The sequence below is a fragment of the Capra hircus genome, chromosome 29, assembly GCF_001704415.2.
Source record: "Capra hircus breed San Clemente chromosome 29, ASM170441v1, whole genome shotgun sequence".
In the NCBI taxonomy this organism is placed as follows: domain Eukaryota; kingdom Metazoa; phylum Chordata; class Mammalia; order Artiodactyla; family Bovidae; genus Capra; species Capra hircus.
Genome location: NC_030836.1, coordinates 5,646,976 through 5,672,769, shown reverse-complemented (window position 1 = coordinate 5,672,769; position 25,794 = coordinate 5,646,976). Strand labels below are relative to the sequence as shown.

At 37.5% G+C, this 25,794-nt stretch overlaps 1 protein-coding gene across 2 annotated transcripts in view; it reads right to left on the bottom strand.

Annotated features, from left to right (window-relative positions):
- NOX4 (NADPH oxidase 4) overlaps positions 1-25,794 on the bottom strand; it is a 182,335-nt gene that overhangs the window by 87,762 nt on the left and 68,779 nt on the right. For both annotated transcript variants that reach the window (XM_005699426.3, XM_018043547.1), the window contains 3 exons: positions 17,462-17,678; positions 14,915-15,079; positions 14,737-14,799 (listed from right to left, as the gene is read on the bottom strand). In XM_005699426.3, the coding sequence (XP_005699483.2) occupies positions 14,737-14,799; positions 14,915-15,079; positions 17,462-17,678 (445 nt within the window). The remainder of the gene's footprint in view (positions 1-14,736; positions 14,800-14,914; positions 15,080-17,461; positions 17,679-25,794) is intronic.

Here is a 25,794-nt window from a genome sequence, read left to right as displayed (position 1 = left end):
AACTCAAGGTGAGAACTGCCTGGTGTTTGAATAGAAAAATGACATGATCTGGTTTTCACTTCAAAATGATCACCCTGGTTGCTTGTTAAGATTAAATGGTAGGTGAGTAAGGCAGACGGATGCAGAGCCACCAGGAGGCTATTGAGAGAGTCGTAGACAGGACCTGGGTGACAGCCACAGAAACGGTGAATATACTTTGGAGGTAGAACCAAGAAAATCTGTGGGTGGATTGTTGACTACGCTTTAAAAAAAAAAAAAAAAAGACAAAAGTCAAGAACGATGTCCAGATTTTCTACTTAAGTAACCTGGACAACTGAGCTGGTATTAACTGAAGTAGGAGAAGATAAATAAAGATTAGTTCAATTTTAGAAATGTTAATTCATGATGCCTGTTAGACACCCAAGTGGAAGTTCCTTGTAGACAACTGAATATAGGTTCTTGAATTTCAGAGGTGGGGCCTGGGCTAGAGATATAAATTTGGAAGATGATAGTATACAGATACATCAAGATTAGATAAGACCATTAAAGAAATGAATCTAGCTGGAGAGGAAAAGAAATTCAAGGAATGGACACTGGAATGTTCTTATATTCAGAGGTCATGGGATGATGAGGAACAGCAAAAAACAAAAGAAAATGAGTAAAAGTACCCGGAAACCTAGAAAACAAACCAGGTGAGTGAATATCCTGGGAGCAAAATGAAAGCAGTGTGTCAGTAAAGAAGTGATCAGCTGGGCCAAATGGTGCTGAAAGGTCAACCCAGTTGAGGACTGGGAAATGACCCTTGGACCTAGAAATAACATGGGCACCATTGACCTCAATGTTTAAGTTGAGTGGTATGGGCAAAAGTTGATGGATTTAAGAGAATAAGAGGAGAAGAATTAAAGAAGTGAGAAATGGGGCAGTAGCTGAAAGGAGATCTGAAGTCAAGAAAGGATCTTATCGATCATTTTTCCTTTGGTACCTAAGTAAAAGGAAGCATTCAAAAATACCAACTGAACAAATCAAGTTTAATATTAAACAACAGGTTTGCTCTGAATACACTGACCTATTTGAGTTCATGTATCATGCAGGCTCATATCAGGCACCGAAAGAATATTTTCTCCAGGAAAAAAGTCAAACTAGAGCAATTAGATAATGTCAACTTTTCAGAGAATTCGGATACCCTGTTAAGTTTCCTGAACACTAGTGACCTTTTGGAGCAATTCCTATCACCGTGCCTGCTCTATGTTTAAGACACACTGTTGCCTTGCTAATCTATCATCTATCTCAGCTGAGTTTCTAATGTATCTAAGCATAAGATTTGTTAAACCCTAGAGAAAAGCAAATTTTAAGAGTCAAATAGTTGAGACCAAGACCCAAGATCAAAACAACCAATGAAGACTTTCTGGTTTTATCTAAATCCATGGAGTAAAATAAATAATAATAATAAAAATAGTTTGCCAGTCTTAAGAAATCCATGGCCATTCTTGTCTGGTTTTCACTGAAAATGGGAAAGACTGAACCCAAGTGACTGGATGAAAGATGAAAAACAAAAAGCAGAAAAATGATGGGAAATGCAGGCATGCTATGTAAAAGTACAGACAATAACAAACTAACAACTAGACTTTCCTGTGACTCATGGAAAAATATGTGAAATCAGGTTATTCAAGCTTAAAAATAATGAATCATACAACTTAGAATACAGATGTCAGGAAAGCACATGTGTAATTTTGGATAAAAAAATAATGAAAGGATATAGAGATATTATGAAAACTTTAATCACTTACTACTATAAAAATCATATTCTGTATTATTTGAGAATTCACATAAAATTAATAATAATATCTACCTCAGTTAAATACTAAGAGATATTACACTCAGTAGTAAGCAATAGGTTTCATGCTTTCTTAAGTTTGGGCTTTTTAAAAGTATCTCTGATTTATGCTTCAAATTAGATGAGAGCATTCCTTAATGCATTTGTTTTGGTAGAAAATCCAAACTTTGGTAATTACAGAGAACAGCTAGAAAACGCTTAAAAGATCAACCAGTTGGTCAAAAATAAAATGAGAATTCTACCCAAGATTTTAAGCCAATAAAGACTGAACAATGGAGAAAAACCAGAAAACTTGAATTTTGACTTCAACTTTGTCATCAACTGTGATACTTTGGTTTCTTTGATTCTTTAAATAATTTATGCTTTAGGTACCTCTTCCCCAACAGCAGAACAAGTCAATCTGCTGTTTGGACTACACATTTTTAAAGTTCAAGAACTTTCAATAAACTAGAATTTATATGTGTCTCAAGTTTAAGTTTTGAAAATAGAATTATCTCACAAAAGGAATATTTTAATACATAAATTTAAATATATCTCTCTGCTAGTCACTCAGTTGTGTCCTACTCTTTGTGACCCTATGGACTGTAGACCACCAGGCTCCTCTGTCCATGGAATTCTCCAGACAAGAATACTGAAGTGGGCTGCCATTTCCTTCTTCAGAGGATCTTCCCGAGCCAGGGATCAAATGCGGGTCTCCTGCGTGGCTCCAATACTTGGGCCACCTGATGTGAAGATCCAATTCATTGGATAAGACCCTCACACAGGGAAAGACTGAAGGCAGAGGAGAAGAGGGTGACAGAGGATGAGATGGTTGGATGGCATCACCGACTCAATGGACATGGGCGTGGGCAAACACTGAGAGATGGTGAGGGATGGGGAGGCCTGGCGTGCTGCAGTTCATGGAGTTGCAGAGAGCTGTACATGACTTGGCTCTTGAACAACAATATCTAAGTGTCATGTATAGTGGAAACTGCTGCACTGTTCAGGTCCTCCTCCCTTCTTCCTTTGGCCAGTTTTCAGGATTAAAACTCTCATCTCCCCTATCTCCTAGCTGCTAAAAAGTATTACCTGCTGAGTTCACCTTTGAGACTCCCAAGGAATCACCATTCACAGCAGAAAGCTTCTCCACCCATGTCTAAGCATCAAATCCAAGGACTGTAATTTGGGAGTATAAGGATTTGTCCTTCTGACTTCAAGAAAGGACAGTTCAGGACTATCATTTCCCCCTTCCCCCAGAGCTCCTGTGTGACCTGCTGAGGCCTCTGTTGCATCTATATCACAGCTGAACTTTTATCTTGCCTCTTCTGTCCCTCACTCCTTACCACATGTGGACCTGTGCCTGTGTGTGTGGGCACGCTAAGTCACCCAAGTCATGTCCAAATCTTTGCAACTCCAAGGACTATAGCCTAACAGGCTCCTCTGTCCATGGGATTTTCCAGGCAAGAATACTGGAGTGGCTTGGCATGCCCTCCTTCAGGGAATCTTTCTGACCCAGGGATAGAACCCATGTGTCTTATGCCTCCTGCATTGCTAGGCAGGATCTTTACTACTAGCGCCACCTAGGAAGCTCTTTATCTAAGCACACTCCCTGACAAATTTCTGGCATGCAAATCTCTACTCCCAATCTGTTTTCCTGGAAGCCCAACCTGAAACATCCAATCCTAAAGGCTAGTACACCACAAGAGGCACCACCAGTCCTTCAAATGACTGCTTCTAAACCACTCTGTGGTCATAGCTCAATCAGTTATTTCATGATGGAGAAAGAAGCAAAAAAAAAAAAAATCAATTTAATTCCATTTTGATTGGTCAGTCATTATCAGAAAAAAAAATCATAACAATTTTTAACTGACTGAGAACTTACTGTGTATCAAGCACCACACTTAGCACTTGGTTAAATCTTTTAAATTCATATTCAGAGCTACATTGTTGTTCAGTCACTGAGTTATGTCCAACACGTTGAGACCCCATGAACTGCAGCAAAACAGGTTTCCCCTGTCATTCACTATCTCCCAGAGTTTGCTCATACTCATATCTATTGAGGCGGTGATGTCATACAATCATCTCATCCTCTGTCATCCCCTTCTCCTCCCATTTTCAATCTTCCTGAGCATCAGGATATTTTCAAATGAGTCAGCTCTTCTCATCAGGTGGCCAAAGTATTGGAGTTTCAGCTTCAGCATCAGTCCTTTCAATGAATACTCAAGACTGATTTCCTTCAGGATGGACTGGTTGGATCTCACAGCAGTCCAAAGGACTCTCAAGAGTCTCCTTTGAACACCAAAGCATCGATTCTTTGGCACTCAGCCTTCTTTTTGGTCCAACTCTCACATCCATAAATGACTACTGGAAAAACCATAGTTTTGACTAGACAGACCTTTATTGGTAAAGTAATGTCTCTGCTTTTTAATATGCTGTCTAGGTTTGTCATAGCTTTCCTTCCAAGGAGCAAGCGTCTTCTAATTTCTTGGCTGTAGTCACTGTCTGCAGTAATTTTGGAGCCCAAGAAAATAAAGTCTGTCACTGTTTCCATTGTTTCCCCATTTATTTGCCAAGAAGTGATGTGACTAGATGTCATGATCTTAGTTTTTTGAATGCTGAGCTCTGGTTACTATTATTATCCATGTTTTGTAAAGAAGTAAACAGAGGATAAGTGTGTTAATTATCTTGTCCAAGATCATAGTACTAGTAAGTGGTGCATCTAATCCAAGTTGTTCAGAATTCCAAAATCTATGGTCTATACAACACACTCTGATCTCCATCAACTTTAGTCACCAAACATGTGCCTGCTGGTTGTACCGAGAGAAGGCAAGTGCTGTAGCAAAAAACAATCACAACATTCTGAAAAGACCGACCAAATTAGCATGCCTTCTTTATGTAGCAAAGTCAGTGTCAAGTATAAGAAATGATGAAGCACTTAAAGTAATGAAAACTCCAATCTTTGGGTTTCTATTAAACCGGTGCTCAAAACTTAGCTTTATTTTGACTGAAATTGTGAAAAATACTACAGTGCTTCTGTACCTTATCTTTGCACCAACTTTTTCCCATTTTCAGTTGTAAAAACATAATCTCCATTTCTATGAAGCCTTAAGAAACCTTCTAGAATTAACACCCAAAAAAGATGTCCTCTTCATCATAGGGGATTAGAATGCAAAAGTAGGAAGCCAAGAGTTACCTGGAGTAACAGAAAAATTTAGCCTTGGAGTACAAAATGAAGCAAGTCAAAGGCTAACAGAGTTTTGCCAAAAGAACACGCTGGTCATAGCAAACACTCTCTTCCAACAACACAAGAGAAGACTCTACACATGGACATCACCAGATGGTCAATGTTGAAATCAGACTGATTTTATTCTTTGCAGCCAAAGATGGAGAAGCTCTATACAGTCAGCAAAAACAAGAATGGGATCTGACTACGGCTCAGATCATGAATTCCTGATTGCCAAATTCAGACTTAAATTGAAGAAAGTAGGGAAAACCACTAGACCATTCAGGTATGACCTAAATCAAATCCCTTATGATTACACAGTGGAAGTGACAGATTCAAGGGATTAGATCTGATAGTTAGATTGCCTGAAGAACTATGGACGGAGGTTCATAACATTGTACAGGAGGCAGTGATCAAAACCATCCCCAAGAAAAAGAAATGCAAAAAGGTAAAATGGTTCTCTGAGGAGGTCTTACAAAGAGCTGAGAAAAGAAGAGAAGCAAAAGGCAAAGGAGAAAAGAAAGATATACCCATAAGAATGCAGAGTTCCAAAGAATAGCGAGGAGAGGTAAGAAAGCCTTCTTCAGCAATCAATGCAAAGAAATAGAGGAAAACAATAGAATGGGAAAGACTAGAGATCTCTTCAGGAAAATTAGAGAAACCAAGGGAACATTTCATGCAAAGATGAGCACAATAAAGGATAGAAACAGTATGGACCTAACAAAAGCAGAAGATATTAAGAAGAGGTGGCAAGAATACACGGAAGAACTGTACAAAAAAGATCTTAATAACCCAGATAATCATGATAGTGTGATCACTCACCTAGAGCCACACATCCTGGAATGCGAAGTCATGTGGGCCTTAGAAAGCATCACTACAAGCAAAGCTAGCGGAGGTGATGGAATTCCAGTTGCGCTATTTCAAATCCTAAAAGATGATGCTGTGAAAGTGCTGCACTCAGTATACCAGCAAGTTTGGAAAACTCAGCAGTGGCCACAGGACTGGAAAAGGGCAGTTTTCATTCCAATCCCAAAGAAAGGCAATGCCAAAGAAAGCTCAAACTACCGCACAATTGCACTCATCTCACACACTAGTAAAGTAATGCTCAAAATTCTCCAAGCCAGGCTTCAACAGTATATGAACCTTGAACTTCCAGATGTTCAAGCTGGATTTAGAAAACTTAGAGGAACCAGAGATCAAATTTCAACATCCGCTGATCATTGAAAAAGCAAGAGAGTTTCAGGAAAACATCTACTTTTGCTTTATTGACTATGCCAAAGCCTTTGACTGTGTGGATCACAATGAAATGTGGAAAATTCTTACAGAGATGAGAATACTAGACCACCCGACCTGCCTCCTCAGAAATCTGTATGCAAGTAGAGAAGCAATAGTTAGAAATGGACATGGAAAAACAGACTGTTCCAAATTGGGAAAGGAGTACATCAAGGCTGTCTACTGTCACCTTGCTTATTTAACTTATATGCAGAGTACATCATGAGAAATTCCAGGCTGGATGAAGCGCAAGCTGGAATCAAGATTGCTGGGGAAAATATCAATATCCTCAGATACACAGATGACACCACCCTTAGGGTAGATGACACCACCCTTATGGCAGAAAGTGAAGAAGGACTAAAGAGTCTCTTGATGAAAGCACAAGAGGAGAGTGAAAAAGTTGGCTTAAAACTCAACATTCAGAAAATTAAGGTCATGGCATCTGGTCCCATCACGTTATGGCAAATAGAAGGGGAAACAATGAAAACAGTGACAGACTTTATTTCGGGGGGCTCCAAAATCACTGCAGATTGTGTAACTGCAGACATGAAATTAAAAAACACTTGCTCCTTGGAAGAAAAACTACCACCAACCTGGACAGCATATTAAAAAGCAGAGACATTACTTTGCCAACAAAGATCCATCTAGTCAAAGCTGTGGTTTTTCCAGTAGTCATTTATGGATGGGAGAGTTAAACTATAAAGAGAACTATAAAGAGAGTGCCAAAGGAATGATGCTTTAAAACTTTGGTGTTGGAGAAGACTCTTGAGAGTTCCTTGGACTGCAAGGAGATCCAACCAGTCCATCCTGAAAGAAATCAGTCCTGAATATTCATTGGAACAACTGATGTTGAAGCTGAAACTCCAATACTTTGGCCACTTGATGTGAAGAACTGACACACTGGAAAAGACTCTGATGCTGGGAAAGATTGAAGGTAGCAGGAGAAGGGGATGACAGAGGCTGAGATTGTTTGATGACATCACCAACACAATGGACATGAGTTTGAGTAGGTTCCAGGAGTTGGTGATGGACAGGGAGGCCTGCATGCTGCAGTCTATGGGGTCGCTAAGAGTCAGACATGACTGAGCAACTAAACTGAACTGAACTGAATCTCCATGTTAAAAATTAGATGAAATCCAAGCAACTTGAATTTGTGACCAATGTATATTTTATATATTTGTATTTTCCTTATATTGGCACACTATATTAAAGTAAGTATTAGACTTTTCTAGCAGGGGAATTTACTTGACTTTCAACTTTCCACAATATTACAAGAGCTGAGTAGTGCAGACAACGTAAAACTTTCAATTGCATATTTCTCCTGAAAATACATTTTTATAGTTTCAGTAAATTTCTCTTTAAATTAATCATTATTTTTTGTTGACTCCAACATGTATGTCCTAAAGCAACAGGATTTTTAGAAATAAGAATGCACTGAACATGGCCAGGAGTGAGGCAGGAGCCAGCCAGGGTGGAATAGCTGGCAACACACCTTTCAGACAGGCAGGTCTGTGTTTCTGCCTTGCGTGCGTCACTAATCAATTCTGTTATTTGATATCTTCGAGTCACATTATTTTCTGCATCATATAGAGTTAACAATACACATCTTTGGAATTGTAGAAGAATTAAATAACGTAATATTTTCAAAGTTAAAGAAGGAACCTCTTAGGCATTTAATTAGTAGGTACTGTTATCCTTGACAAAGACAAGATGTGTATAAAATTTTAGTGGGGTTTGGCATATGGGAAGTCATTTTGTTTTGCTTTATTTTAAAGGAACCCATAAAGGAACTAGCCAGTGAAAATGCTTGAAAGGCATTCATTTTACATATAAGTGTCAAACAGAAGTAATTGTACAAAAGAAGGAAATGGCAGGAAAAGACAGTAAATTAACATAATAGCATAATGTAAAATTTAGCCCAGAAATGTTTTTGCTTTACTCAAATTCATTTCCAGGAAGCAAGATGATTTACCGCTTTTCTTTTTTATGAAAACAGAAACTCCCTTAGGGGATGGTATGAGTGAGCCAGCTAGCAAAACTCCAAATCTGGGAGGGCTATAAGTCATTTCCTAAGCCGACACAAAATGCATCGTACACAGATGGTCTGATGAAAAGAATCTTCCTACGCCTTGAAAATTCTTTTGGAAGCCAAGTATTGTTGCAATTTAAAATATCTATAAGATTTAATTATTTTTAAAACAATCAAACCTTAAATTGATGTTTAATAGGGCATAATCAAGACATATTAAAAAAAACCCCGATGTTTAAAACAAGGATGGATGTGAACATAAAACATACTTGCAAAGACAAGATCTATTTTGACCTACAGGTTGCAAGGAAAACCTAAAGATACTGAGAGCATTTGGCAAATGTTGTTCAGTCACTCAGTCATGTCCAATTTTTTGTGACACCATGGACTGCAGCACACCAGGCTTCCCTGTCCTTCAGCATCTCCTGGAGTTTGTTCAAAGTGATGTTCACTGAGTTGGTATGCCATCCAACCTTCTCATCCTCTGTTGCCCCCTTCTCCTGCCTTCAGTCTTTCCAAGCATCAGGGTCTTTTCCAATGAGTTAGCTCGTCTCATCAAGTGGCCAAAGTATTGGAGCTTTGCCTTCAGCATCAGTCTTTCCAGTGAATATTCAAGTTTGATTTCCTTTAGGACTGACTGGTTTGATCTCCTTGCTGCCCAAGGGACTCTCAAAAGTCTTCTCCAGCACCACAGTTCAAAGTGTCAAATTACCAACAGAAATTAGGAACAAGTAGTTTTCCATTGGTAGCCCTGAGAATGGGGCAGTAGAAGTGAAAAATGACCTGCTGGCTCTGACCGGATGTTCTCAGGAAACTGCATTTGTCTTTGGTGGTTCTTCCTCAGCCACCTCTGTCACACGTACATTTCCCGCCCCTTTTCGTAGCTAAATAGTCATTATGACCTTAAAGATTAGACTCAGAATCTGACTGGAAGCTGGCTCTTTGACTGAGAGTCATGTCAGCCAAAGGTTTCTTGCTTCTCCTTCAGTTCAGTTCAGTTCAGTCGCTTAGTCGTGTCCAACTCTTTGCGACCCCATGAATCGCAGCACGCCAGGCCTCCCTGTCCATCACCAACTCCCGGAGTTCACTCAGACTCACGTCCATTGAGTCCATGATGCCATCCAGCCATCTCATCCTCTGTCATCCCCTTTTCCTCCTGCCCTCAATCCCTCTCAGCATCAGAGTCTTTTCCAATGAGCCAACTCTTTGCATGAGGTGGCCAAAGTACTGGAGCTTCAGCTTTAGCATCATTCCCTCCAAAGAAATCCCAGGGTTGATCTCCTTTAAAATGGACTGGTTGGATCTCCTTGCAGTTCAGGGGACTCTCAAGAGTCTTCTCCAACACCACAGTTCAAAAGCATCAATTCTTCAGCACTCAGCTTTCTTCACAGTTCAACTCTCAGATCCACACATGACCACTGGAAAAATCATAGCCTTGACTATGACGGACTTTTGTTGGCAAAGTAATGTCTCTGCTTTTCAATATGGTTCTCCTTAATTCCTCTTTTTCTTTTCTCTGCCTTTATCTTTCAAGTAAGAGATAGGAGGACAAGATAATCCATCTTTTAAATATTTCTCAAGGTAAGTCCCAAACACTGACTAGATATTAAGTGTTTTTCACTCTTTCAACAGATATATATTGTGTTACTCTGTGTACCAGACACTGAACTATGAATGTATCCTTCAAAAGGCTCCTGAATGTTACAGTCCAGGAGGAGACGTTAGTCATTCAGTTGTGTCCGATTCTTTGCTACCCCATGGACGGTAGCTTGCCAGAGTCCTCTGTCTGAGGGATTCTCTAGGCAAGAATATTGTTGGTTGCCATGCCCTTCTCCAGGGGATCTCCCTAACCCAGGGACTGAACTTGGGTCTCCTGCCTTGCAGGCAGATTCTTTAGCATCTGAGAGACAGGCATTAAACAAGTAATTTAATGGCACTAATTGCTGAAGAGAATATGCAGTGTCTTATAAGAGGAAAAGGTCAAAAGAACGTGTGGTATTTGGGGTGTGAATAAATGGAAGGCACAATAATTGGTTCCCATGGCAAAGAGATTAGTTTAGACAGAGAACTAAGAGTGAGAAAGTAAAAATGGGTTAAAAAAATGGATGAGTAAAATTTAATGGGACTATTTCTTAAAGAATGTTTGAAAACCATTAACAGGGTAAAAGACATTGTGAATTTTTAAGTGATATATAGTAAGCACTATTTTCCAAGCTATTTTAGGTCATTTTCCCCTTGTTTTTCTTAGGGAATCTTCAGAGAACCATGTTCCTTTAAGAGAACTGAAGAAGTAGAAGCAGCAGAAAGAATAAGGAAAAATCTTGTCTTAATTGAAGAAAGTAAGAGAGAAGAAAAACTATGATGGATACAGAATCCCAGGCATCCACCCTTTTCGCCTCATCCAACACATTCTGATGGAGAAGGAAATGGCAACCCACTCCAATATTCTTGTCTGGGAAATCCCATGGATAGAGGAGCCTGGTGAGCTATAGTCCATGGAGACAGAAAGAGTCGGACAGGACTGAGCAGCTGAACAATAACAACAAAATTTTGAATCTTTTAGTCATATTTCTACACCTTGGGATTTCAAGGCTTCCTCATCCTTCACTATCTCCCAAGGTCTGCTCAAATTCATATCCATTGAGTTTGTGGTGCTACCCAACCATCTCATCCTCTGCCGCCCTCTTCTCCTCCAGTCTTCAATCTTTCCCAGTATTGGGGTCTTTTCCAATGAGTCAGTTCTTCGCAACAAGTGGCCGAAGTATTGAAGTTTCAGCTTCAGCTGAATGAATATTCCAATGAATATTCAGGACTGATTTCCTTTAGGATGGACTGGTTGGATCTCCCTGCTGTCCAAGGGACTCTCAAGGGTCTTTTCTAGCACCACAGTTTGAAGGCATCAATTCTTCGGCGCTCAGTCTTCTATATGGTCCAACTCTCACATCCATACATGACTACTGGAAAAACCATAGCTTTGACTATGTGGACCTTTGTCAGCAAAGTGAGGTCTCTGCTTTTTAATATGCTGTCTAGGTTTGTCATAGCTTTTCTTCCAAAGAGAAAGTGTCTTTTCAATTTCATGGCTGCAGTCACCATTGGCAATGATTTTGGAGATCAACAAAAGAAAATCTGTCACTGTTTCTACTTTTCCCCCTTCTACTTGCCATGAAGTGATGGAACCATATGCCAAGATCTTCATTTTTCAAATGCTGAATTTTAAGCCAACTCTCCTGTTTCACACTCATGAAGGGCCTCTTCAGTTCCTCTTCATTTTCTGCCATTAGAGAGGTATCATATCTGAGGTTGTTGATATTTCTCCCAGCAATCTTGATTCCAGAGTGTGATTCATCCAGTCCAGTTTTTTTCATGATGTACTCTGAATATAAGTTAAATAAATAGGGTGACAATAGGCTGTCTTTTCACCTTGCTTGTATTTTCCTTTGTTGTGCAGAAGCTTTTAATTTTAATTAGATCCCATTTGTTTATTTTTGCTTTTATTTCCAGAATTCTGGGAGGTGGATCATAGAGGATCCTGCTGTGATTTATGTTGGAGAGTGTTTTGCCTATGTTCTCCTCTAAGAGTTTTATAGTTTCTGGTCTTACATTTAGATCTTTAATTCATTTTGAGTTTATTTTCATGTGCAGTGTTAGAAAGTGATCTAGTTTCATTCTTTTACAAGTGGTTGACCAGTTTTCCCAGCACCACTTGTTAAAGAGATTGTCTTTACTCCATTGTATATTCTTGCCTCCTTTGTCAAAGATAAGGTGTCCATAAGTGTGTGGATTTATCTCTGGGCTTTCTATTTTGTTCCATTGATCTATATTTCTGTCTTTGTGCCAGTACCATACTGTCTTGATGACTGTGGCTTTGTAGTAGAGCCTGAAGTCAGGCAAGTTGATTCCTCCAGTTCCATTCTTCTTTCTCAAGATTGCTTTGGCTATTCGAGGTTTTTTGTATTTCCATACAAATCTTGAAACTATTTGTTCTAGTTCTGTGAAAAATGTGGCTGGTAGCTTGATAGGGATTGCACTGAATTCGTAAATTGCTTTGGGTAGTATACTCATTTTCACTATACTGATTTTTCCGATCCATGAACATGGTATATTTCTCCATTTATTAGTGTCCTCTTTGATTTCTTTCATCAGTGTTTTATAGTTTTCTATATATAGGTCTTTAGTTTATTTTAAATAGCTCAGCTGGAATTCCATTACTTCCACTAGTTTCGTGCACAGTAATGCTTCCTAAGGTCCACTTGCCTTCACACTCCAGGATGTATGGTTCTAGGTGAGTGATCACACCATCATGGTTATCCAGGTCATTAAGACCTTTCTGTATAGTTCTTCTGTGTACTCTTGCCACCTCTACTTAATACCTTTTGCTTCTGTTAGGTCCTTATCATTTCTGTCCTTTATCATGCCCATCCTTGCATGAAATGTTCCCTTGATATCTCCAGTTTTCTAGAAGAGATCTCGAAAAAGAGAAAGTCTTTCCCATTCTGTCGTTTTCCTCTATTTCTTTGCATTGTTCTTATAAGAAGGCTTTCTTATCTCTCCTTCTATTCTCTGGGACTGTTTTCAGTTTGGTATACTTTTCCTTTACTTCCTTGCCTTTCACTTCTCTTCTTTCCTCATCTAATTGTTAAGACTCCTCAGACAACCACTTTGTCTTTTTGCATTTCTTTTTCTTTGGGATGGTTTTAGTCACTGCCTCCTGTTCAATATTATGAACTTCCATCCATAGTTCTTCAGATGCTGTCTACCACATCTAACCCCTTGAATCTACTCATATCCACTGTATAATCATAAGGGATTGGATAAATAACTCCTGCTTTTTCTTTAAACATTTGACACTTTCTCTCGGTTTGTGTTATTCCTTAAATACAAATGTTTCTGGTCTAGCCATCTTCACAAGTATGTGCTCTCAAGGGGCAAATTCACACTGCAAATAAAAATTATAATACTTGCTAACATATGCTTGATACTTTTCACATTCCAGATTGTGTTCTACGTGCTTTATTTGTAGTAGTTCATTTGAACTCATAAGGTGTGTGTGAATAGCTACTGTTTTTATAATAATATTACACTAAGAAATGAATGTACAAAAAAGATGAAGTAACTTGGCCAAGGTTTCCAAGTTTTCAACTTGAATAATACATCACATTTAACAGCAGTTCCAATAGGGGCTTTCCAGGTCATGCTAGTGATAAAGAACTGTCTGCCAATTCAGGAGACATAAGAGACACAAGTTCTATCCTGGGTTGGGCAGATCTCCTGGAGAGGGCATGGTAACCCTCTCCAGTATTCTTGCCTGGAAAATCCCATGGACAGAGGTGCCTGGAGGGCTACAGTCCATGGAGTCACAAAGAGCTGGACACGACTGAAGCAACCTGCAAACAACACAGCCAATTCCAGGAGAACTCCATCTCTAAACCTTAGCACGTCAACATGCTGTTTTTCTGGACCTCCCACCATAATTTGTTCAATTGTGGCCCCAGTCTCAGTTACTTTTGTTAGAAACTGAATAAAATCTTAACCTCCATCATCAATGGAAAATATTAAATAAATTACACTGTGTTTGTACTGTGACATATAGTGATTAAAAATAATGAGGCATTTACAAATACAGTAAGATGGAAAGTTGTCCACGACCTATTGGTGAGTGAAAAAAGAAAACTTTAAAACAAAGGATCCAGCAAATGAATGGCAGACACCCATATATGCCAAAGAATGTAAGGAAATATCTGTAAGACTATTTGTCAAACTTAAGAACAGGACTTGGGAGTGGGGTAATAAGCAAGAGTTATGACGTGATCCTATGTGCTTCTGAATTATTTATTTTTTTCATAATGGGTTCATGCTATTTGTATAAGGCAAAAAATAACATTAGGGAATGGGCTAACAATATTTGATGATACCATGATTCAGCTAGATTTTACCGCATTATTTGTTCTATTTTATTTTTCTGACTTTATTTTCCTTTTCCTTCTCCATACATAGCCTAGATGCCAACTACACTGAGCTTTTTCTTTTCTAAACATTTTCTTATGCTTCCATCTCAACCCACAGTACTCTAGTTCCTTAAATTTAATTTCTCTAAAGAAAATCATGTACATTTTATAATTTGGTACATATTTTATAAAAAGAAGAGTCCAAATATTCAGGACATTTTCTGCATTTTGAATCTAAAATATTTTATAAATTAAACATAATATTTCCTGAAGTTTAAATTTTTAGAAAATAATTAATAGTTACAAAGTTTCTGTCTAGGTAATTATATTTCTTGTAAAAAGATGGCTTACTTAAACATTAAGGATATTGTGACAGCCTTGAATGATTTTTAGAATGAGGTGGAGTGCACACACACACAAAGAGAAAGATTCATTTCATTCTAAACAGAAAATCAAAAAACAAGTTTCTTACCATTGTGAGAGTAAATGGATGGTTTTCTAATGCAGACACACTGGGGCAATGTAGAATAATATACTAAAAAACAACAAACAACTTTTAAATGACCAAGAAAGAAGTTCAAATATCTTAAAATGCTAATTTTGAAAAAACAGAGTAAGGGTATTTTAAAAGTTGCTGGACATTGACTCACCTGGCCAGGTCTTGCTTTAAAATTTTCTTTGACCATTCGGATTTCCATGACATCTGATGGATGACTTGTGACTGAGATGATGGTGACTGGCTTATTGCTCCGGATACACCTGTAAAGCCTTTCAGCACAATATAGGCACAAAGGTCCAGAAATCCAAAGCCAGGTCTAATGGAGAATTTTTGAAATACACTTTAAGAAATACTTGTGTTATAGGACTCTTTATATCCTCTCTCACTGCTTATTTGACACATTACAGTAATAATACAGCAATGATAATTTAATCTGTATTTGAAATAACAAAGTGTAAAGAAAAATGAGTAAAAAGCAACAGATGCTCACTGCAACTTATTGAAATAAGAGCAAAGTATAAAATAGAAGGGAAAGTAATGTCAGGACCCTACCCTATCCTATAATATTATAAATACTGAGTTGTAAAATCAGTTTATTGAATGCTTGATATTATCTGCTTGGGGTTGTGCTAAAATACATTATATGCATTTTTTTAAATATTCACAATAACTCTTTGAAGCAATTATGGTCAGCCTTAATTTTCTGATGAGGAAATTGCGGCTGAAATACCTAAATATACTCTGACCAACCTCTATACACTAACATGTAGGAGAAGAAGAATACAAAACCAAATTATCTTGCCACTATGAAGGGTATAACTACCATTAACAGGTAGTTTATTGTTTCATATATCCTTCTGGGCCCACAAGAAATATAAGTTGCATATATACAATATCTTTCTCTAAAAGAAGAAAGAGAAGTAAATCTGGAGTATTTTAGTAAAAAATATACCAGTCAAATATTTGTTTAAAAAAATGAGAACCCTAGGTATTTTTAATGCACACAACATGCATGCATAATACACATATACAAAATGTATAACCAATGTGAAATATGAATATGTACATATTTTTAAATATGGGCATACCACGTGTCGTTCACAATTTACTTTTACATAATATAATATGAACAGAAGATACTATTTAGAATTTGGAAACCATGACAATTTTGCATGTATGCTGGAGGCATAACCCTGATCCCAGGATAGCTGCATAGCCTGTGTGGTCAACCTTTCTCCTACAACTACACACTTTATCTCCCTCAAAACTTTGAGGTCCCCAACCCAAATGGATTTTCATGGTCACCTTTTAAAACCTAATCTATAGAGTTATTCCAGAAGGTCCTTCCTTCCATGCAAATCATGCCTGCTCCTCACATTTATTGGGTTGGCCAAAAAGTTTATTCAGATTTTTGCATTCCCATCTTATAGAAAAACCCAAATGAATTTTTTGGGCAACCCAACAGTTAGGAACTGCGTGCAGAGTAAGCATCACAGGACAAACTCTGCAACTTTGGGACAGTTGCTTAGCCTCTGGGCATCACACAAGTAAAGTGGGACTCACAATACCTGCCTTCCCTAACATAAAGGATTGTGTGAAGCCAGAAAAGCTCTGAAGATTGTAAGGCTTAAAATAAATCTAGGGGATTGTTATTAATAAGAAAACAAGACTAACACACTCATTCCAAAGGCATCTACAAATCACTATCTTTTGACTCCCCTTTCTTCTTAAAACATTCAATTTCACTATTTCCCAATTTTTATTTGGTACAGACACAAAATACAGGGTGTAATATCCACATGGGCAGCTCCCACGCCTCAAGCAAAGATTATGACTCTTATACTAGTTGGCTATGTGGGGAAGAAGTTTTCTAAGAGCAAGATAATTTGGTTTTGTAATCTTCTCCAACATGTTAGTTTATAGAGGTTGGTCAGAGTATATTTACATATTGAAGCCACAATTTCCTCATCAGAAAATTAAGGCTGACAATAATTGCTTCAAAGAGTTATTGTGAATATTTAAAAAATGCATATAATGTATTTTAGCATAGCCCCAAGAAGATAATATCAAGCATTCAATAAACTGATATAACAACTCAGTATTTATAATATTATACATAATATTATACCATAATAATATTATACCACAATTTCCTCATCAGAAAATTAAGGATGATGGTAATTGCTTCAAAGAGTTCTCATGAATATTAAAAAAACATACAATATATTTTAGCACAGCCCCTAGCAGATGATACTAAGCATTCAATAAATTTATTTTACAGCTTAGTGTTTATAATATTATACATAATATTATATTATACTATAATAATTATTATTAGTAATACTAGATTTTTCACTATTATTTTTCTTATTCAACCTACTTTTCTCAATGCATAAGGAATGTATCTTTGCCACCATTCTTATGGCAAGCACCAGTGCCACAATTTGCAAAGATCATATGATGAGTTAAATAGGAATTTTCTATATTCTGTAATATCATAGGTCTATCTCATTGAACAGTAGGCTGCCTATTATATAACAATACGTACTAATTTGCTACTGAAACAGCCTGAAACATTCTATTCTGCAGGAATAATTGCTTTATTACCTTTAAAAACACGTTTAAATGTAATGTTGATCAATTTTTTATGGGAACATAGACTTTGCAGAGATCAATAAAGACATAGGACTAATCTGACCTGTGGAAAATTAGCTTGGAACCTGGGCTCTTCCATACAAATCTTCACAAATGTGTTCTGGGTAAGTTCATCAGGCTTTGAAAATCCTCCAGGAAAAGATTCATGAAAATGATCTGAGAGATGCTCTGGTAAATGAGTATTCTGGAAGTGGGTTCCATTAAGATTAATGCAGCCAGGAGGGTGGGTATCTAAATTAGTTTGATACTTCAGCAGCCCTCTAAAATTCATAAAAAAAAAAAAACAAAGAGATAAAAAGGAAATTGAAATCAGAGGCACAGTATAATAAAATAACCTTTTTTCTTGTTGACTTCCACTACCATTTATTCAAGAAGTGCTTCTCATATATCTTATATAACAGTAATTGAGAAATCTTAAAATTCTTAGCAAATTCATTACTATAGAACTAAATTTAAAAATTTGGCCCTCCCCCAAAATATGCCATAAATACATGGTAGGGAAGAGGCATGCAATCTTTCCAAATATTATTGAATTTGACAGCTTTTATTTCAAGTCTATTAAGCATTTATACAATCACATAGAAGTTTTCACTTCAATAAACACTATAATATGAGTACTTTCACTATAGTTTCAAACACAAATGGAAAAGTACAGGGTTCATATTTGATTTGGCTAAGACAAGACAAAATAACCTGGCTGATTCACAGAGAAATGTTAAACAAACACAATAACAGAAACTGGAAATGTGCATCTCCTATGGTCTGAAAAAAATTAATACACTTCATCAGACCCTAAACCTGTTTACTTTTCAACTTCTCCATAAACAACAACCACAGAAAAGCCTCACAATAATGAATCAGGAAGGAAAACCTAAAACCTTAAAATCCAATTCTGATTATTTCATATTTTGTGAGATTTAAGATAAGTCTTCAACTTTCTCTGTTCCGTATTTTTATCAAAAGGAGTTAAGTAAGATCTACTTCATAGGGATAGTGCATCAGATAGATTTATATGAGTTTTTTTTTCTTTTGCATAAGTAAATCTTGAAGAAAAAACTAAGACTTTGAAAAGCATTGAAATATTTATTTTGATTTTGAAAATATTAAAATTTATTATTTTTCTTGGTTGGCTAAGAGCATTTTAAAATTAACCTTCATGCTAACCCTAACCCTAAACCTTCATGTTTTAAATTACCCAAATAATTTTAGTATATTTAAAAAGTACATCTTTAAGTTTACCACAGCTACAATAATTATATAAATGATTTTCACAAAGATAATCTCTTAAAACAGCAAAGACTATAACAAGAATAATGGTATGAAATAGATCTAACATATGAAAGTTAGGAAAGCAATGACTAAGTCAGTCTTTGGTGGAATGTACCATCTACTCAACTTGATCATTCCCTCATTTTCTCCTTATGCTTATATTCAGTTCCCTTTCACTCTTCACTTTATTTTACTTTCTTCCCATAACTAATCATCAGAGAATACAGAGTACATGTAATGAGCTTCTAAGTAGTGAATTACATTACATAATATCCAGGGTAGGCCACACACACATTTTTTTGAAGTAATGTAAATATGGCCTAAGTGTGGAAGAGATGCACAGATACTGTACAAGTATGAGAGGAGTACGTAATTCTTTATAAAGTTCTAGTCACATAATACAATTGCTGTGCCGTTCTACTTAGAAAATCTGATACTTTGGTACAGCTTTGATTATAAGTAATGCGTTACCCAAACTTGCTGCTCCTGTTGACTACCCTGAGGGTAGTGACTGACAGGTGGACAGGCCAAAAGTCTGGAGCAGGTTTTCTATTGGCCATAAATTGAACAAACTGGCATAATGAAATTGGCATGAGCCTACGTGGTGCCACCAAGTTCAAATACTCAAACATGGCTCCTAACCCTTCAGAATCTTAAGATCCAGTTTAGAAGATATCTTTAGAGAAGCTAAACGTAACTCAGACCACAGGTGATGATTTGAGTGGAGTGATTTAATGACAGCTTAGTAATGTATTGTAAGTATGAGGTCCAGTCCAAAGCAATTTATATTCATTTCATATTATCCTCACAACAACTACTGTAAATAGGAATAACTATTTATCAATTAAGAAACTATTTTAACAGATTAAGTAATATCACAGCAAGTAAGTGGCAGAGCCAAGATTTGAACCCAGGTTTGACTCAAATTCTATGCTCTTCACCTCTTACTATATATATAGCATGCTAACTCACTGGATCACTAGATCTTCAAAACTTTCATTTGAAAAAGATAAAGGATGGACAGATCAATATTTACTAAGAAAGTATGTCAGAAAATTTGTAAACATCTATTTCCTACTTGAGTTTCTCTGGTGGCTCAGTGGCAAAGAACCCGCCTGCCAATGCAGGAGACACGGGTCAGATCTCTGGGTTGGGAGGATCCCTTGAAGGAAATGGAAACTCACTCCAGTATTCTTGCTTGGAGAATCCCATGAACAGAGGAGCCTGGTGGGCTAAAGTTCACAGGGTCGCAAAAGAGTCAGACACGACTTAGTGACTAAATAACTAACATAACTAAATAACTAAACAATAACAATGAATTTCCCACTTAAACTTCAAAATAACATACAAGGTGTTTTTATTCCCATTTTACAGATGAGAAACCCATATTGTTTAGGTCAGAGATTCAGTCAGTAGTAGTCAAAGCATGGGGCTTCCCTGGTGGCTCAGATGGTAAAGAATCCTGCAATGCAAGAGACCTGGGTTCAATTCCTGGGTTGGGAGGATCCCTTGGAGAAAGGAATGGCATTGTATTCAAAAACTTGACCTCCCTCATTCCAAAAACCTATGTCATGCAAAGCAAATAAGTTGGTTAAAGGAGGAGACATCAAAGAAAGGAGTTCAATATGAGCAAAAGCCTGGAAATTAGGTCAGATAGAGTGTGGTGTGTCTGTGTGTGTCTAAGAGACAGAGAGAGAGTGAGAAAGAGAGAGAGAAGGGGCTGCTGAACATCAGGCAAGGGAATGTAATTTATTCCTTCTCCTAAATCATAACAGCATTCAGGTTGGACATTACCCCACGTACAAATGGTCCTTATTAGGATAAATGTTGTTGCCATGCAGTACAAATCTTCAGTTCAGTTCAGTTCAGTCGCTCAGTTGTGTCCAACTCTTTGCTACCCCATGAACTGCAGCACGCCAGGCCTCCCTGTCCATCACCAACTCCTGGAGTCCACCCAAACCCATGTCCATTGAGTCGGTGATGCCATCCAACCATTTCATCTTCTGTCTTCCCTTTCTCCTCCTGCCCTCAATCTTTCCCAGCATTACAAATCTTCAGGCCAGTCCAATCAAATAAACAATGTTGTTCCTGGTATATAAAGTAGCACAAAATTTTCTAAAACCCCTTTTAATTTGGAGAGCTTTTATGTTATTTTAAGCTGTTCTCAAGTTTAATGGCATAGGTTGCCTATGTCTATGCCCATTAAAGTGGTATTTTCTTTGTCTCAGAATATAATTATTGCCATTGAAGGAAAACGTACTAAAGAGAAAAGATCTACAGACAGACAATGATAAACAAACAAAAATTACCATTCATCAGAAAAAAAAAATTAAGCACAGAATCTTGGGGTTTTTGTATAAAAACTATGTGTTAGTCACTCAGAGATATCTAACTCTTTGTGATCCCATGGACTGTAGCCCACCAGGCTCCTCTGTCCATGGAATTCTCCAGGCAAGAATTCTGAGGTACCCATTCCCTTTTCCAGGGCACCTTCCTGATCCAGGGATTGAACCTGGATCTCCTGCATTACAGGCAGATTCTTTACCCTCTGAGCCACCAAGGAAGCCCTTTGTATAAATTAGGTGGTAAAGATACTGAGGAGATCAAAAGGTAGGACACTGGAAGTAGTACATGCCAGACAGGTGCTTGCTGCTTTAATCTATTTAATCTATTTCCGCAAACTTCATAATACATGTGTGTGGTAAAGATTGGTGGCCTCGAAGGAAATTCAAGAAAGAGGGAATATAGATATACATATAGCTAACTCACTTTGCTGTACAGCAGAAACTAACATAACATTGTAAAGTAGCTATACTCCAATAAAAATTAGAATAAAAAAAGATTAGTTTCCTCATATTAGAATGAGTGAAAACATTCAGAGCCATTAGGTAATCTGCCTAAGACCACACTGTCAGTCAGTGGTCAAGTCAGAAAAAGGCCATGCTCTTCCCATGGACCAGGCTTGCTCTCCCTGCAGAATTTCCATTCTACTTATGAACAATATTCTGAAATCAAAGGCCTAAGTATACAACGAATACAATTATATGGCTCAGCATGACTGTATATATCTAGAAAAGGAAGTAGTATATTCCTAGCTAGCCAATAATTGTATGTTATTTTTAAAGTGCAATGAAATGCAATAAACTTACCTTTTCATTGTATTAGTGAAAAATAGGAGTGTTCATTTCTTTGGTACTAGTGCAGAACTATGGGATAGTGCAGAGAGCTAAGGGAGTTGGTGATGGACAGGGAAGCCTGGCGTGCTGCAGTCCATGGGGTCACAGAAAGTTGGACACAACCGAGCGACTGAACTGAACCAAAGTGCAGAACTTCTTAGAACATGCAATCTTAAATAAAATATCTCTTTAAAAATATATTTCAAGCCCCTAAAATAGTAATGCACATTAAATATAGACACTGGATTGATAGATAAATTCAAATATCATCTTTTAATCCAGTTACTTCACTGTGACAACATTTGTTAAAACTGAGTTCAATATGTGGTCTCGATGATTTATTTGAATCCCTAGTATCTACATGTATTTCAGCAGACCTAAAATACCTGCCTTTCTTTAGAGTTCAATGCAATAACAAAGCTCATTCGAAGTAATGCTTTAAAAAATGCACAGCTCTCCTCTCTACCTGCCAAATAATCCTGATCTTCCTCATTGCCCTACATCCCCACTGAGATATACCTCTTTCACACTGATTATTATTTAAGTTTTGGAACTGATTAATTTAAATGATATAGCCTCTGCCTTCAAGAAGCTTGCAGTTTAGTGTACTGCCATCCAAAATAATTTTATGTGATGGTGGAAATTATCTAAATCTGTGTTGTCCAGCCATGGGCTACATGTAGCTGTTGAAATGTGGTAGTACAGGCAAAAATTGAATTTATCATATTATTTCACTTTAATTAATCTAAACTGAATAGCCATGCCACAAATTTAATGGGTATAATTACATATGAAAGCAAGAACAGCAACAAAAACCCCAAATCAGTAATGCTATATAGATGTGTAAGTATGTGAAGTCGCTCAGTTGTGTCCAACTCTTTGTGACCTCGTGGACTGTAGCCTACCAGGCTTCTCTGTCCATGGGATTCTCCAGGCAAGAATACTGGAGTGAGTTACCATTTCCTTCTCCAGGGGATCTTCCGGACCCAGAGATTGAACCCATGTCTCCTGCATTGGAGGCAGACGCTTTAACCTCTGAGCCACCAGGGAAGATGCTAATATAGATGTGTAATGACCTCTAAAGAGTATAGAGAGATGATGAACTCTGATTATGACATTCTGGAAAGGGCTTTGTGGGATAAGCAACTGAAGGATATGGAGATCCCAATGTTACAGGAGAGGGAAATGGAATTCAAATATGAGAGATTACAATGAACAAAATGCACTGTTTATTCCCAAACTAGTAGAAGGGCTAATATCTTGTGCATTATATATTCCCCTTATAACCATACTCACTGCCAAATCTCTTCAACTCTCCAGCAAGTTTCTTCCATGTTTTAAGTCTTCAATGTATTTCTAGTGAATTAATTTTTCGAAGCAAATAATAACTACATAATTTTTTAAATATGGCAAGTGCATTTAAAAGTTAAAAGGAACATTCTTATATCGTTGTATCTCTCAAAATTAAATGAAAAATCATTTGAAAATGAAAAAGGAAAGAAAAAGATGTTAGTCAATTGGAAGCAGAAGGTCTTGCCAAGTTAAGACAGTGATACAGTAGGGGATGGAGGTACACAGACTGTGGGAATAAGAATGCTTATTACTAATTTTTTCAAGTATTATATTCCAAAAGAGATTTGAAGTATCTGTGGGAATGTCTAGTGTTCCTCAATCAGGAGAAATCAAGGATTTTATGATGTATCAAAATATGTGGTTGTGGACAGTATTATTTTTGCACTCATAGGGTTTCAAGATGCACTCAACAGCGTTTCCACGCAACAGGTTTCCTTCTATCTCTCCATTTTGCCTCAAGAAATACTTCAGTTATACTATTAACTTTTTAATGCCTGGTTGTGACAGAGTCACTGAAAGTAATAGAGTACACAGAATAAATCTTACCAGATTAAAACACAGAACTCACAAGAACATCTTCTGGTAAAAGTTAAATACAACAAAACACCATGCCTCCCAAAATCATCTCTACTTTAATTGCAAGTTACAAATTTCTAACAAAGGCAGTGTAGCTTATGAGACCTTTATGTTTTTAGTGATTTTAATCCTTTTTTAAAGTAGAGGAAAAAGTCCCAAAAGGAATCTTTTCCCTAGTATTCTATAACATACAAAATGCTCCTTTTCTTTATAGAAAACAATATAATACCTAATTACTGGCCATTCTTCTCACTTTGCTTCAAGTACAAAAAACAAAAAGCTTAAGAAAATAACAAAATACACCCAAATTCAATATTTCAAAACCCACTTGGAATTCACCGGATTCTGTGGAATCTACTAGAATGTACACTACTTAAGATCAAAGATTTGTCTTGTGTTTAAAACGGGGCCTGTAATTCGTAATGTGTTAATAAATATTCATTGAATGGATTAATAAATTCTAGAAGTATATAAACAATTTTTGCTGTGTCTGTTGAAACGTTTGATTAAGGAGTCATCTGGTTTTAACAGAGAAGTTAGTTTGAACTCATTCTGACTTCAGTAAAGATGTCTAGACTTTCATAAATGGCATTTAATAAAATAAACCATGTGTGCACATTCACCTGTGCAGGGAACAGCACTAGTGTGCAGCTAGGACTATCCCTCTTCACCCTTGAGTACTGTGAAGTCCAACCTGAGATCTCAGTCCCGCCCTGAACTGAGTCCATCCTAACCTAAGTCATAAAGAAAGTCAAGCCTATCTCATCATCCTCTGAAAGCAGAGCGCTTTTCTAAGCTAAGGACTCAGTATACCTCAGGGAGACTGTAAACATCTGGATATTCACCCAACCAAAGCTTCTATTCCGGCCTTTGTCTGCTCTAGCCAGCTTCTTGCTACAAACTTGCCTTTGCATTCTTTCCTGGGCTCCTGCTTTGGAAGCCTGAATGTATTTGCATCCTTCAGCTTGACCGGAGCAACATAATGGATGTATGACCCGTGTGGTCTCACAGGCTCCTATTCTTAGAGCGGCTGCTGTTGCTAAGTCAATTCAGTCGTGTCCAACTCTGTGCGACTCCATAGATGGCAGACCACCAGGCTCTCCTGTCCCTGGGATTCTCCAGGCAAGAACACTGGAGTGGGTTGCCATTTCCTTCTCCAATGCATGAAAGTGAAAAGTGAAAGTGAAGTCACTCAGTCATGTCTGACTCTTAGGGACCCCACAGACTGCAGCCTACCAGGGTTCTCCATCCATGGGATTTGCCAGGCAAGAGTACTGAAGTGGGGTGCCATTGCCTTCTCCAACTCTTAGAGACACATTGTAATTGATTAAGTGCTCTGTTGCCATCATCTTCAAATGCTTAACAATTTATTATCAAGGGGCCCTGCATTTTCATTTTGCAGTAAGCCCTGGAATTAAGTATCCTGCCACGGACTCTGTGTGGCTGGCAAAACAAAGCCTTGGAATCTAAGGACCTAGGATCAAGAGTCAAACTTTCCTTAAGTGTGCAAAGTAAAATAGGTCATTCTAATAACCTTCTTCAGCTGAAAGAAAGATAGTACCTGCTACCCTCTACTTAACAGGTTTATAAAGGAAAGGACTTTGATCTCTTGGGAAGGAAAAAATATGCAAGCATCCAATATTTGTTACTATTTCCTCTGCTTTCAGGATTTACTAAAATGGCAGTGTGGGATAAAAGGATTATTCCACATTTCAGAAAAACACTGATATACTGGAAATATTTCTTATAACAAATTTAGCCCTTATTCCTTCTTCCTCCCCAACCTTCTTACCCTGTACCTCCAGCCAGAACCATTTGTTATTATAAATAAGGCCCCAGGAAAAAAACCTAGGTTAAAATTACATGAGAAAGTATTAGGTCTGAAGTTCACGATTTCTATCCTCAAAATGGGGAGAAAGTAAACTCACAGTTTAGAAGATTAAAAATTCATTAATAAGTGTAGCTTGTAGCATAAATTGAGCTTCCCTGGTAGCTCAGTGGT